Source organism: Perca flavescens, chromosome 16 (genome assembly GCF_004354835.1).
Source record: "Perca flavescens isolate YP-PL-M2 chromosome 16, PFLA_1.0, whole genome shotgun sequence".
Classification (NCBI taxonomy): domain Eukaryota; kingdom Metazoa; phylum Chordata; class Actinopteri; order Perciformes; family Percidae; genus Perca; species Perca flavescens.
In genome coordinates, this window is record NC_041346.1 from 1,250,647 (window position 1) to 1,264,454 (window position 13,808).

Consider the following 13,808-nt stretch of genomic DNA (forward strand, 5'->3'; position numbering starts at 1 on the left):
AACCAGAGAGTTTACATATTCAGGCAGCAAAACAGCGGTCAAAAAAACTTTGTTTTGAATCTTTGTTTTGCTTGATTTGCTGCTTTATGTCAGCCAAACTGTAAGAAAGCCATATGAGACCAATAATGCAATAATACATTCAAAGATGTTTGACTTTTGATTAAATGAAAGCATGTCTATAAACTCTACATGTCTGGCCCCTGATGTGATTCTCTTTTTCCACTGTGGCCCTTAGTGACGTTGAGTTTGACAGCCCTGACTAAAAGACTAACTTGTCACTTACTTGTATGTCCAGCAGGTTTTCATGAGGTCATACATCTCTGGTGGACAGTTGAGTGGGGCATCCATTCGACTTCCACTTTCAATCATCTGCATGACATCATTTCCTTTCATTCCCTGTGAACAGCGGAGCATTCAGATTAAAGGTGACACCATCAGGCACACATGTAACACCAATTACCACAGGAATGGGCGGATGCAGAATTCTGCAAAAATGTTCGCAGATTTAAAACAAATTAAAAAAAATAAAATAAAACTCTAAATGTTAACACATCTCCACTCAATGCAGAAAAACTAGTCTGCAGATTTTTATTCTAGATCGCCGGTGAAAACAGTAAAAAAAAGACCCCGTTTGGGTCTGCTTGTTACAGTATCATTAAAGTTTTCAAAGTTTTTCAAAGTAGTGATTTCTTTCTTTGCATTACTCCTTAAGCAAAGTAATTATTAAACTGCTAATTATCTAACCTTAAAGTTACACCCAAAGACGACTGTGACACAGGACACAGGTCAATAATAACTTTTACAGAGCACATTACAGTAGTAGTAGTAGTAGTAGTAGTAGTAGTAGTAGTACTACGGAGTAGTCTCAGTGAGAGGAACATTTAAATACAAAAGTGAACACATTGTATTGTCTTGAAGTGTTTTGGGCATAGTTGTGCTTTTATGTATCAAAAACAGCAGCTGTAAAAAAGAATAAAATAAAAGACCACATGCGCTTTTACTTCTAAATGTGCAGGTCTAACTACTGCTGCTGTTAGTCCCCAGTAAGAGTGTGTGAGCAGTGGTGGAACGTAGCTTCTACCATCTATAATCCAGCTACATTTACTCCAGTACTGTCCTGATGTTGAGGTACTTGTACTTTACTTGAGTCTTTTCTCTTCATGCCACTTTCTACTTCTACTCTGCTACATTTCAAAGAGAAATATTGGACTTTTTACTCCGCTACATTCATCTGTTCCAGCTTTAGTTACTAGTTACTTTAGTTACTCCACTACATTCATCTGTTCCAGCTTTAGTTACTAGTTACTTTAGTTACTCCGCTACATTCATCTGTTCCAGCTTTAGTTACTAGTTACTTTAGTTACTCCACTACATTCATCTGTTACAGCTTTAGTTACTAGTTACTTTAGTTACTCCGCTACATTCATCTGGTACAGCTTTAGTTACTAGTTACTTTAGTTACTCCGCTACATTCATCTGGTACAGCTTTAGTTACTAGTTACTTTAGTTACTCCACTACATTCATCTGTTACAGCTTTAGTTACTAGTTACTTTAGTTACTCCACTACATTCATTTTCAGTTTATAAATCTGATGTTTGATTCTAAAGTAAACTAGCCGACAATATAACGGCTACAAGTCCAGCTGAGATGATGAGACCATTAAACACACAGCTGGTTGGATCCTTTACTCTTTCTAACATGGGAGAATACTTGAACTACATTTACCTGATGATACTTACACACTTTTACATTTTCAAAGCAGGACTTTTACTGTAACAGAGTATTTTTATGGTGTGGTATTAGTACTTTTATTTAAGTACAGGATCTGAATACTACTCCCCCCACTGTGTGAGTGATTTAATGTGTGAACAAGGCGTCGTCTGGTGTTAGATGTTTCTACCTTGTAGGGTTTCTGGCCGTAGGAGAAGGCCTCCCACATGAGCACCCCGAAGCTCCACACATCACTTTTGGAAGAGAATTTGAAGTAGTTTATACACTCAGGAGCGTACCATTTCACTGGCCACTTCCCATGACCCTTGGCCTGGAGGAGGAGACACACAAAACATTAGTGGCTAGGACTTCAGCTTATATTGACCAGCCTCAGAATGCAGTGTGCCGTATTGTGGGATTCTGGCAGTTATTCTAAGGCTCATTCTTATGTTCTTTTGTCTGATGAGCAAGCACAGATCTCCTGTTTAGACTGACTGTGACCAACTACGGGCAGCGATGTTTTCTATATGCTCATAGCAAGTTGAGACACACGAGGAAGCAGATAGGTGCATGTTAGTCTATATCAGCGGTTCTCAAAGTGTGGGGCGCGCCCCACTGGTGGGGAATAGAGACGTGACAGGTGGGGCGCGCCAAACGGGAGGAAATGTTCCTTTTTATGCCTTTATATCTTTATCCAGACATCCCAACTGTCCCGGAAGTTCCGGGAGTCTCCCGCATATTAATAGCGGCTCCTTGACGCCCGCAAATGAGATCAAATCTCCCGGAATCTGGAGCAAGACCTCCACTAGACTAGAGAGTGTGTGTTTGTGTCTTTGTGTGTGTGTGTGTGTGTGTGTGTGTGTGTGTGTGTGTGTGTGTGTGTGTGTGTGTGTGTGTGTGTGTGTGTGTGTGTGTGTGTGTAAGGGTACCCGCGGGGTCTTAAAAGCATTGAAAAAGTCTTACATTTGATAGTCTCAAATTAAGGCCTTAAAAGCCTTGGATTTGGTATACAAAGTCTTGGATTTCGTTACAAAGGTCTTATATTGTTTTCCTTTCCTAGGATTAAGTTCATACCGTAACAAAATTAACTGTTACCAATGTAGGCTAATTAAAAACTGACCGGAGCCCGTCGCTGGACGCACCGGAGGACCGAGACACAAAACACGCCTTTCTGACCGGTACCGGGGGTTAGCGGTTAAACTGAGTGGAGGATGTGCGGAAATGTGTCGGTGTGTCGAGCCTGGCTGGCCACTCGGCGCCTTCAGACAAAGCTCAAGATAACAGGCTAACGGATTATTAGCTAGTCAAACACCGAGCGGCTCCATTAATCTGCTCGGTGCGTCTCATAACAAACGGAGCGAGCAGCCGCCGGACTCTAACATCTGTTGATCCGTGCAGGACTTCACTGTGAGCCGACTGTTTAGAGACCATGTGACCGGTGTTCTGACGATCTATGCTGCCTTGTCGAAAAATGCTACCGTAGCGTAAATCGATAGTAGAGTCTATCGAGTCGTGCTGCCCTATCGAAATGTGCTTCCTTATGTGATATATTTGCCTGCATAATTCCAAATGTGCAGGCAGGCTGAATCCCATAGAGGTATATAACTCTAACAGTATTGACATCTTATGTTTATTTGAGAATATTTTGATACACCATTATATCTTTATTGAATATTTCAGTGGTAGCATATTCTGATAGACAAATATACCCTATCAAATAATGCTCCCCCAACAGAATCATTATATATTGCACCACTACTCACTCCATGTGCACTGTCAGGAGATAAGGAGCATATTTTGATATTCTATTAAATTATATTTATTGAATATTTCAGTGGTAGCGTATTCTGATAGACAAATATACCCTATCAAAAGGTACAATGAATAAATTATTTATTAGATATTACTCTATTAACCACAGTATCGGCCGTATGTCCGACCGCAAGGTTGCATAGATTTATGGGCGGGGAATCAGACCATGCTTGTGGGTCGTGCGCATGCGCAGAACCGCTAAGTAACACATCTCGATAGGTAGCATAGATCGACAGAACACCGGCAGGTAACGTTAACGGTTCGCTGCTACTGTAGCAGAGCTGCAAGGAAACCAGGGCTCTCAAGTGTCACACATTGAGCGTGACTGTCACGCACTCCCGCCACACATTGTATTTCTCACGCGGAAAAACTATTTATAACATATTTAATATTCTGCAGCGCCCAGAAGTTTTCTGGTGCGCCGCTCTCACTATGGAACTGACAGGAGTCAAGCGTGTCTCCCCTGGAGCTATTAGTCGAGCCTGCCACTTATCAGCCAATCAAAAAAATAGAAAGGGGCTATACATATACAATAGCCAATCAGAAAATAGCACTATTGTATCTGGGTAAGATTTAACGCAACAACCAATGAGAAAAAAGCATAGAGCAGCATACAGACACTTTCCTAAACGTTCCCAAACAGGGCTCTGAGTCTGTCAGAAGGTCTGAGATCTACCGTATCAGCACAGCAATCACGTAACGCACAGCAGACTATGGTGCAGGTAGATTATTTTATAGGTTGTTTTTTTAGGTACTTTATTTATCTCAAAATATCACGACTCCTCCAAATCTCAGAGAACACAGATATATTTTGAATGTGCACAAAGTTTTGAACATGAGCAGAAATCTTGCTCAAAAGACATCTGAAATATTACAGTCCAGGGGTGTATTAATTCATTAAAATAAATGAATTTATCATTGAGGTGAATAATTGTCATATGCACATTTAAGGAGGTTACTTCCTCAACAAAAGTTGTCACTGCCTGTCCTTAAAACTTAAGAGCCCTGAGTAAATGCTGTACTGAGCTGTGTGTTTTCAGTGTTAAACACTGCTGCAGCTATTCATGCACGACTGTTGTTGGTGATCTCCAGAGATGGAAGACTTACTCAGATCATGTATTTCAGTAAAAGTAAAAAAAAACTGTGTTGTAGAGTTACAAATTACTTATCAGTTACAAGTCCTGCATTCAACATTGTCCTTAAGTAAAATATACTGTACTTAAAGTACCAAAAGTAAAAGTGCTCATTATGCAGTGTAATATATCTTATATTATTGGATTATATTATATTATTACACCACATCATATCTCTGTGAGATGGGCTTTTCAGCTGTTGCTTCACTGAAAACAAAGTACAGATCTCAGCTGAACATTGAGCATGACTTGAGAGTGGCAGTATCAAGCCTGACACCCCAGTTTGAGAAATTGTGCAATGCAAAACACATGCAGGGATAAATAGACCTCACTTGCCAAATGGATTTCTCTTCTTTTCTTTTTTTAACAGATTGCAAAGTGGCACTTTTATTTATTTTCTATTTTTGAACTTGATACAAATTTTAACACAGCTGTACTTTTATTTTCTTTATTTTTGAACTTGCTGTTATTGGATGTAGATTGTTAGTTTGTATTTAGATACAACTTGTTACTATACTGATACTAGTTGTTCAATAAATTGGAACGGTTTAAGCTTGTTGCGTATTTCACTAGCATTGTGTTGGGCCAATGGGGGCAGGTGGGGCTTGAAAATTCCCCCTTGTCCAAAGTGGGGAATGACCGAAAAAGTTTGAGAACCACTGGGCTATATCGACAACGTTTCATTTACGGCAGGGGTCTTCAACGTTTTTTAAACCAAGGACCCCTAACTGAGAAAGAGGCGGAGCAAGGAGCCCCTACTACATTTATTGTATAAAATTAAGGTGCATATTAAAGCTATAGTAGTGCATAGTTTCTGTCGCACCCATGAGGAATTCAAAGTAATAACAAAACGGCGTGTCCACATGATACAAGCCTTCTGTAATCCCGCACCACCCCATATATTTGCTGAAATATATATGTTGGATTCGTGTTAAGATATTCTCATTTTTGGAGGCCCCACCCCTGCATTGACTCTGATGACCCTAGGGGTCCCGGACCCTCTGTTGAAGATTTCTGATTTCCGGGATTGTTCTTGTGCTGCTGGTAATTCTGCCTGATGTCCCTCTTTTCAGCCGCATGTCCGTCCCCTTCCTCTGTCTCTGTGTTGGTGTTCTAACCTCCGGTGGATTTGTGAGGACTATGGTTAACTGCTCCTCAGATCTCTGCAGGGTAAATCCAGACAGCTAGCTAGACTATCTGTCCAATCGGAGTTCTCTGTTGCACGACTAAAACTACTTTTGAACGTACACATGTTCCACCAAAACAAGTTCCTTCCAGAGACTATTTAGCAGAGGCACCGTGGCTCCGTCTGGCTAGTCCATACAACATCAATATAGACTAGAACTAGCCAGACCGTAGATCTACGGAGGAAGGTCTGGCAATGCAAGACTAGGCGCTTGTTAATATTGCAGTAATTTTAATGCTTGCATGTATGGGCTTACTTTAACGCACATATAAAAGGGACCAATGCAGAGGACCATCAAGACTTTTGGTGCAAATACATCTTCTGCTTCATTTCATCACATGAAATAAAGGTTTGATGTGATAACAGTGACAGATCATGTAAGAAAAAGACATATGTATTTATTTGTGCTTCCTGCTTGGCCCACAGCCTCCCAGCGGTTACCTTGTAGTAGTTCTGCTCCTCAGCGACAGCTTTGGAGAGGCCAAAGTCGCTGATCTTGGCGTAGTGCTGCGTGACCAGCAGCACGTTCCTGGCAGCCAGGTCTCTGTGGACAAAGTTATGCTCCTCCAGGTACTTCATCCCCATAGACACCTGGTGGACCAGCTCCGTGATGTTCTTCACCGTTGTTTGCCTAAAGGTGATCAATTGTTTATCTTTTGTTAATTGTTTAATTATAAAAGTATCTGTTATTCTAATTATTTTAACTGTAAACCTCAAAATATAAAGATGACAGGCTGATCACTAACAATCTTTTTATCTTTAAAACTGGTTTATCAATATAAAAGTGTGAATGGCTTTAAGTTTTTTGTTATCTTATTTTATGGCCTTTATTTCCACAGGACAGCTGAAGACATGAAAGGGTAGAGAGAGGGGAAATGACACGCAGCAAAGGGCTGCAGGTCTGAGCCGAGCCCGCGTCCACTGCGTTGAGGAGTAAACCTCTATATATGGGCACGCACTCTACCATGTGAGCTGCCCAGGCGATCGTGAATGGCTTTTAATTGTAATAGAAATGTTTGCTTCATAGCCATCTGAACTGAACTAAAACTTTAGTTCTAAATGCTACATTTTTCATTTTGGCATTGACAAGTCCTCAATCATTTCTAATTCCCAATTCACTTGAAGTGCATGGACTGTGGGAGGAGTCCAACTGAACCGCTGCACTTCCAGCTGCATTGCTCAATCAGAAACATTGGAGGCCATTTGCAATTCTTTTCAATTTCAAACCACCTGCGCTATCATGACAAATGAGTGCGCAGTGTGTATGGTCTTTTTAATATTTTGGAATAACATGTATCTAATATAATAACAATATATATGTGGGTTGGGCCCAGGCTCAGCAAAAAAAATAAAAAAAATAAAATGAAATTAAGCTTTTCATGATAATTGAAGCATAACTAAAAATGGAAATGCTATGTAAATATATTTGCACGTTTAGGTTCCTTAGGTCCCATAGAGTCCCTATACTTAACTACAGATAATACATTTAAATTTGCAACTTTAATACAAAGTGCACTGTCCTGCCTTATCTTTGATGTTCAATAGTAAAATGGAATTTTAAAAAGCGAGGGGACAGCCACAGAGGAAATCACGTCCTTAGCCTCTAGGAACGAACATACACTGCCATAGGCCGGTATCCTTAACAATCCCATTTCAAACCAAACAGGTGTGTATCACTATGCATCCGAGTACATACTTGTGTTTCTGCAGGAACTTGTGGAGCGGTCCCAGCTCGGCCAGCTCCATGACCAGCATGAGGCTCTCTGCCTCACATATACCGATCATCCGGACGATATAAGGGTTGTCCAGCTGTTGCATGACATTGGCTTCTCGCAGCATTTCATCGGTTACTGATTGGAGGTTATCATCATTCTTCAGGATTTTGACTGCAACTGGTTTCTCTGTCCTAGTACATGGGAAGGGTTAGCATTAGGATGGATGCGCCACACGCACCACAGATGCACCTTACAGAAATGTTGGCTCTAGCCCAGTAAGCCACATGTTTTAGACAACACGAAAAAGGGTCATCCGCATATAATCAGTAATACAACAAAGGGTGGAATAAGGGGTAGAAAAGTACACAAACTGAGTCAAAAGCTGTATACTATAAAAAAAAAAAACTAAAATTCACAAATAATGCTGCTGCTGATAGCAACATGAATTGCACATCACTTGCAACCGTTTTTTGCTCAAGTCATAAGTTCCAATTCACAAAAGATATTGATTTCATGATAATGACATTACAGCATAAACACGCCTGTAAAGTTTTCTAGTTGAGTGCAATCCCCATAGATCCCCATGTTAAAATACCCAACTTTACAGATTAATTAAACCGTTTACAGTCTGGTACAAAAAACTGTTTTGGTCTCCATAGCTAATTTCCCCCCAAGAAGCTGGAGGCAGCAAAAAACCACCGCTGGCTAAACTGTTTAAAAACGGCGGGTTTGTTCGGGACACTCCCGTCTGTCGCTAGCAATGATGACGCAGTGATTAGTGACGATTTTCTCCGACCAATCAGGAGTCTGCAGGTTTTCACATCACCTTTAGGTATCTCCTCAGCTCGCTTGGAACCTCGACGAAGGTGCCAAAGGCAGTAAACAATGTCATCTTGGCTGCCAATGTTGTTAAATTTGCCCCAATTCCGGGTCACATTACTGCTGAAACATGTCCGATTGGGTAGTGGTTTGGTTCAGAAGCCTTTATCTGTGATTTTTTTGACAGTAGAAAATTCTGCTTCGTTCCACTACAAACTTACGTTAGCATACTGCTAACTATTAAGTAGCTACATGCTAACGCGACATAGCTGTAATCTCGTCCAATGCTGGTAATTTCTCCCCAAATTCCGGTCACTTTTCTGTTGAGACATGTCTGGTTGTGTAATATTTGGTTTAGAAGCCTTTATTGGTGATTTTTCACGGTACAAAGTCCTGCTATTTACTCTGTTGCAGTAGCTGCAGCTTTAACTAGTGAAACACGGAGCGGAGGCTCCGAAGATTCCAGGAAGCGCGCTGACCAATCACAGCAGACTGGGCATTTTCTGGAGGAGATATTAAAGAGACAGGCGCTCCTACAGAGCATCTCATTCAGAGGGTGAATACAGGTGCAGCAGCCATGGGCAGTATGAGAAAAAAACATTAAAGCATGTTATGTCATGCAAGTATAATCCTGAAAATGTTATACAATAGTTGCCCTTTATTGTGATGCTATGTGATTTAACATACTTTCTCATCTTGTAGATGCCCTTCATGACTGTACCAAAGTTCCCAGAGCCCAGTTCTCCATCCTCCAAGAAGAGCTGGCTGCGATCCACTGTGGAACTCCTTAGTTCATCTGGGTCTGCGTATGGACTCTCATACACCTCCGTGTCCATCGGCATGGCCTCTGATGGAGAAATGACCATGACACATTTGAGTGATTGACACATCAGTCTGTCTTGCACAGTATGCAAACTTGTATGTGAAGTGAAGTTAGATATCATTAAACAACCTGTTCTCTCAACTCGTCAAATACTGACACTTGGGTGGCTCTTAGGGTTAGAAACCGACACACAAGGCACCCTTTAGTCTATATGGGACGCACTGGGCATAGCAGCAGCTCGACCTAGATACTATTAGATGACGTAGTATGACGAGCGACAACGGTAGGGGGTAGTAAAAAAGACCAAAAATCTGTCTAAGGACGCAGGTTGGGGTGGTGGATGGGTCAAACAACACAGGACTCCCACCCAGGAGATCGGGGTTCATGTCCCGTTATGTCCTGCGTGTCACTGAAACATACATGTTTTGACCCCACCCAGTGCTTTTACCATGCATGTAGTCTGGATCAACAACAGCTTATTTACCGGATCGCCAGATCTTCCGCCAGATGTCTCTCGCCTTGCAAAACTTGTTTGTTTCCGGAAGCAACAACAAACTTTGTTTTGAAGTTTTGTAGAAAATTTCAAATCAACAAGGAATGATTGTAAAGATTTACAGAGAATATGTTTAGGGCATTTCCTCACCAACTAGTAACATTTCTCTAACTAACAGTTCCCTAAACCTGGGAGCGATGCATTCACTGTGGGGAAGGGTTCAGGGTTTTAAAAAAAAAAAAAAAAAAACGTCCGAGAGGTTATCAGACAAGGTCTCAGCCTCCTACCTAAGAAGTTCTACCGAGGAATAGCAGAAGCTCATAAGAGTGCAGGGAAGCTACAGTAGGACTAACGTACCAGCAAGTTAGGAATCTTTTGAATACAAGTGTGCTTAAACGTCCTTACCTTTTCCGCCTGGTGGATTATTGGGCACTCTGGCTTCATAAGTATTTGAATTACCTGTGGTGTTGTGTCGAGGTGTTGGCTGTTTAAGAGGAAAAACAGAGTGAAAACACATAAAACACATACATGGTGCACTGCTAAAAAGTTATCTGCATTGAGTGAATTAAGCAGGGTGCCACTGTTAGTTTATAACCTGTGTTCTAGTGCTAGACTTGCCCTTTGAATGTTTAGGTTCATTTTCAATAAAACATTAGAATTTGATGTGTAGTTCTCATATTCAGAAATCATTCACCCTTGACTTAAAAGGAACACGCCAACGTTTTGGGACTTTGTCCTATTCAGCGTATCCCCCAGAGGTAGATAAGTCCATACATACCCTTTTCATCTCCGGGCGTGTCCTAACTCTGTCTGATGCCCCCACCGCTAGCCTAGCTTAGCACAGATCCTGGAGGTAACCGGCTCCATCTAGCCTACTGCTCCCAATAAGTGACAAAATAACGCCAACATTTTCCTATTTACATGTTGTGATTTGTATAGTCACAGCGTGTACAAATAACAAGGTCACATGACACACAGCCATCTTCTAACTGTAAACTGGGAACTATATTCTCAGAAGGCAAAGCACTGCTACTTCTGCTACTTGGGCGGAGTGATATGCTTGCAGCACTCCAGGCAAACTCTCTGCTTCTCACCACTGCACTTCTCAGGTGCTGCGAGCACAAGATACTTTTGCATGCTCACGAGAAAAGTGTCTTGTGCGCACCAAAAAGTACCTTGTGCTCACGAGAAGCACAAAGAAAAAGTAATAGTAATCCCCATGTCCCTTTAGGGGCTCCGTAGAGGAATAGAATAAATGCACAGGACATCTTCAGTCATATGTTTTTAAAGAAGGGTTATGGAACAAGTTTAGTGTCCAAATGTTCCACGGCCCACATCAAAACTGCTTCATTTCAATGATCTGGTCACTTTGAAACATACAGTATGTACCACGCCCCCAGGAGGAGCCTTTGGAAGATAGGACAGAAATGTTGTTTGGTCTTGTCATGCACACATAGAAGGATGGGACGCAGCGCAGACTGCTGGACCGGCTCAGTATGTAACTGCAGTGAGTAACCTCTAGATGGTGCTAGTGTCATCACAGTAATCACTGGCCAACGAAGATAATGTCACAAAGTGAATTAAAAAATGAATAAGTTTCTGAGTGCTGCCAGCTCCAGTTGTGAAACTATCTGCTCTGATCTGGGATCAGTCAGAGGCAAGGGCGGAACTTTGGGTTCAACCGATTAAAAAAATTATTTAAATATAAGGTGATTAACATGTATAAAACAGAAGTGTGAATACCAGAAGGTGTACAAAATGTATTGGACTTCTTGTGTTGTACTGGGGTATATAGTATATACTTAGTTTCTGTAACTTAAATTTTTGCATGGAAAAATATACTTTTATGTAAAAAGGGTAGGTGTAATAAGCTCCGGCTTCAGCCTTCACCTTTTCGGTCTTGTTTGTTTCTTGTCGCTATGTATGTTTGACTGTTAAAAAAAGAATTAAACTAAAAACTAAACTAAAACATTGGGGGGGCTTGAGATCTATTTTGTTTTGAGCAAAATTGAAATTTTGAGCATATCAAACATAAAGGAAATTATTATTAGATATTTGGGGGCCTGGACAGGCCACTTCTGATTATTGGGAGGGGGGTTGTAACCCCATAGAACCATATATATATATATATATATAAATATTTTTTTCCTGGCTCAGAATGGGCCTTTGTTGGAATATCAAAATGTGGGGTCTGGGTGGTGTGGGTTCTGGGTGTCCTCCCCCAGGGTCATTCTGATACACTTTTATGCAGCAATGTATGGTGGGAACACCTGTATTTAGCCTAAGAGAAGGAAAACTGCTGTGTTAGTGACAAGCAATCCATTCCAAACTGAAGGAAAATCACACAGGGGGAAGGGTTCAGGGGGGGAGGGGTTCACAAGACATTGATCAACAGGTTTATGAGGAGTGTTAGTGCACCTTCTTTAGGCCGGGTATGGGAACAGTTTTGAGTTTGGCGATAATCCCACCTGCTGCATTCTGCTAAAAAAAAAAAAAAAAAGAGAGGTTATCAGAGGACGACGTGCTAATGTAACGGCCATGCATGTGATCAGTACAGTAGAGGCAGATTCAGGGCAAAGGTTAGCTCCAAACAGGACATGTCCACATCATGTCTCATATTACTGACTCATTCAACTGTAAACTACAAGAGAGACACTGTTCATACAGTATACAACTTCTCCATGTTCATTTTACTGTACAGACAAGTACTGGACTGTACAAAAAGAAAAGTGTTGGTTCACCCTAAATTACAAAAAGACGTCTACATCAACAAGCTGCTTGGATTGATTGCAGTTTTGTTTTTGGAAGGGTTCATAAAAATAACCATTTTGTGCACACAAATGAGTCTGGGGTGTTGGAGTTACGGTAATCTCAGCGACATATATTCAAAACTATTTCAAAAGAAACCCAAAACTGTCTGCATGCATAAATAGCACTAAAGGGAAGTGAGAACATGTATTTCTTTTTTGTGATTTGGTGAACCAACTCTTCAAATATTAGCTATGCAAGAAGATGAACATACATGTTTCGATCTAACTATGAAATTCTTATTATTTATAAATATGTCAGAAAACATAGAGTAACAACCAGATGCAGCATTAAATCCCATTTCAGACACAAAGTTGTGATTGAAAATATATCTAAAGATGAATATTAATACATGATCAATGTTGGCAGGTATGGGACAAACTTACATCCTGTTTTTGGTTCATAGTGTCGGCACAGGACCATGAGAATATGCAAATGCATAATTGACACCACACACACACACACACACACACACACACACACACATTTACCAAGGTAGAACTTAATCCATGATGGTCCCGTGTGAGTAGTGGCCGTCCAATCAGCACTATAAACACAGCATATGACAAATGTGGATCAGACTTGAATATATTCCTAAACGTTTAGTTGTTAGATACTAATCCATGCGCAGCACACGTGTGTTTGAGTGTGAGTCTTGCTGTAGACATGTTTGGATTAGCTGTGAGTGTTTTTACCGTCCCCATCAGGTCGAGGACACGGCTCTGTTAGCACCCGCAGCAGGCCGTCCGGTTTGTAGGAGTAGTGCTCCACCAGCTGTGACCCAGAGAGAAAGTCACATATCACACACTCGGGACTATATATATATATATATATATATATATATATATATATATATATATATCAGTAACACACAAGACTAAAAGTGTAAAGTCTGTAAAATCCTTCGGAAGCCAAAATGATATGACAACATTGCAGCGTTGGAATGTAACTAAGTACATTTACTCCAGTACTGTACTTGAGTCCAAATGTTGAGGTACTTGTACTTTACTTGACTCTTTTCTCTTCATGTCACTTTCTACTTCTACTCCGCCACATTTCAAATAGAAATATTGTACTTTTTACTCCACTACATTCATCTGTTCCAGCTTTAGTTACTAGTTACTTTAGTTACTCCACTACATTCATCTGTTCCAGCTTTAGTTACTAGTTACTTTAGTTACTCCACTACATTCATCTGTTCCAGCTTTAGTTACTAGTTACTTTAGTTACTTTAGTTACCACTACATTCATCTGTTACAGCTTTAGTTACTAGTTATCTTTAGTTTAGTTACTAGTTACTTTAGTTAC

The 13,808-nt window shown here is 40.8% G+C and overlaps 1 protein-coding gene and 2 long non-coding RNA genes across 9 annotated transcripts in view; 2 read left to right on the forward strand and 1 right to left on the reverse strand.

Moving 5' to 3' along the window:
• Positions 1-13,808, reverse strand: part of syk (spleen tyrosine kinase) — a 48,905-nt gene that overhangs the window by 609 nt on the left and 34,488 nt on the right. For 2 of the 6 annotated variants that reach the window (XM_028601166.1, XM_028601165.1), the window contains exons 6-14: positions 13,196-13,274; positions 12,992-13,047; positions 12,111-12,173; positions 10,098-10,176; positions 9,064-9,223; positions 7,539-7,748; positions 6,284-6,473; positions 1,902-2,042; positions 284-396 (exon numbers count right to left, since the gene is read on the reverse strand). In XM_028601166.1, the coding sequence (XP_028456967.1) occupies positions 284-396; positions 1,902-2,042; positions 6,284-6,473; positions 7,539-7,748; positions 9,064-9,223; positions 10,098-10,176; positions 12,111-12,173; positions 12,992-13,047; positions 13,196-13,274 (1,091 nt within the window). Of the gene's footprint in view, positions 1-283; positions 397-1,901; positions 2,043-6,283; positions 6,474-7,538; positions 7,749-9,063; positions 9,224-10,097; positions 10,177-12,110; positions 12,174-12,991; positions 13,049-13,195; positions 13,275-13,808 lie in introns of those variants that run through there. The other 4 variants (XM_028601167.1, XM_028601168.1, XM_028601169.1 and 1 more) reach the window with 4 other exon arrangements.
• On the forward strand, positions 288-6,716 carry LOC114570707 (uncharacterized). The gene is made up of 3 exons (XR_003694566.1): positions 288-425; positions 6,269-6,479; positions 6,682-6,716. It is a non-coding gene; the product is annotated as an uncharacterized LOC114570707 (long non-coding RNA).
• Positions 8,383-9,340, forward strand: LOC114570706 (uncharacterized). 2 transcript variants are annotated; one of them, XR_003694564.1, is made up of 3 exons: positions 8,383-8,423; positions 8,791-8,942; positions 9,079-9,340. It is a non-coding gene; the product is annotated as an uncharacterized LOC114570706 (long non-coding RNA). The 2 variants fall into 2 exon arrangements; XR_003694565.1 differs by having other exon boundaries at positions 8,791-8,932.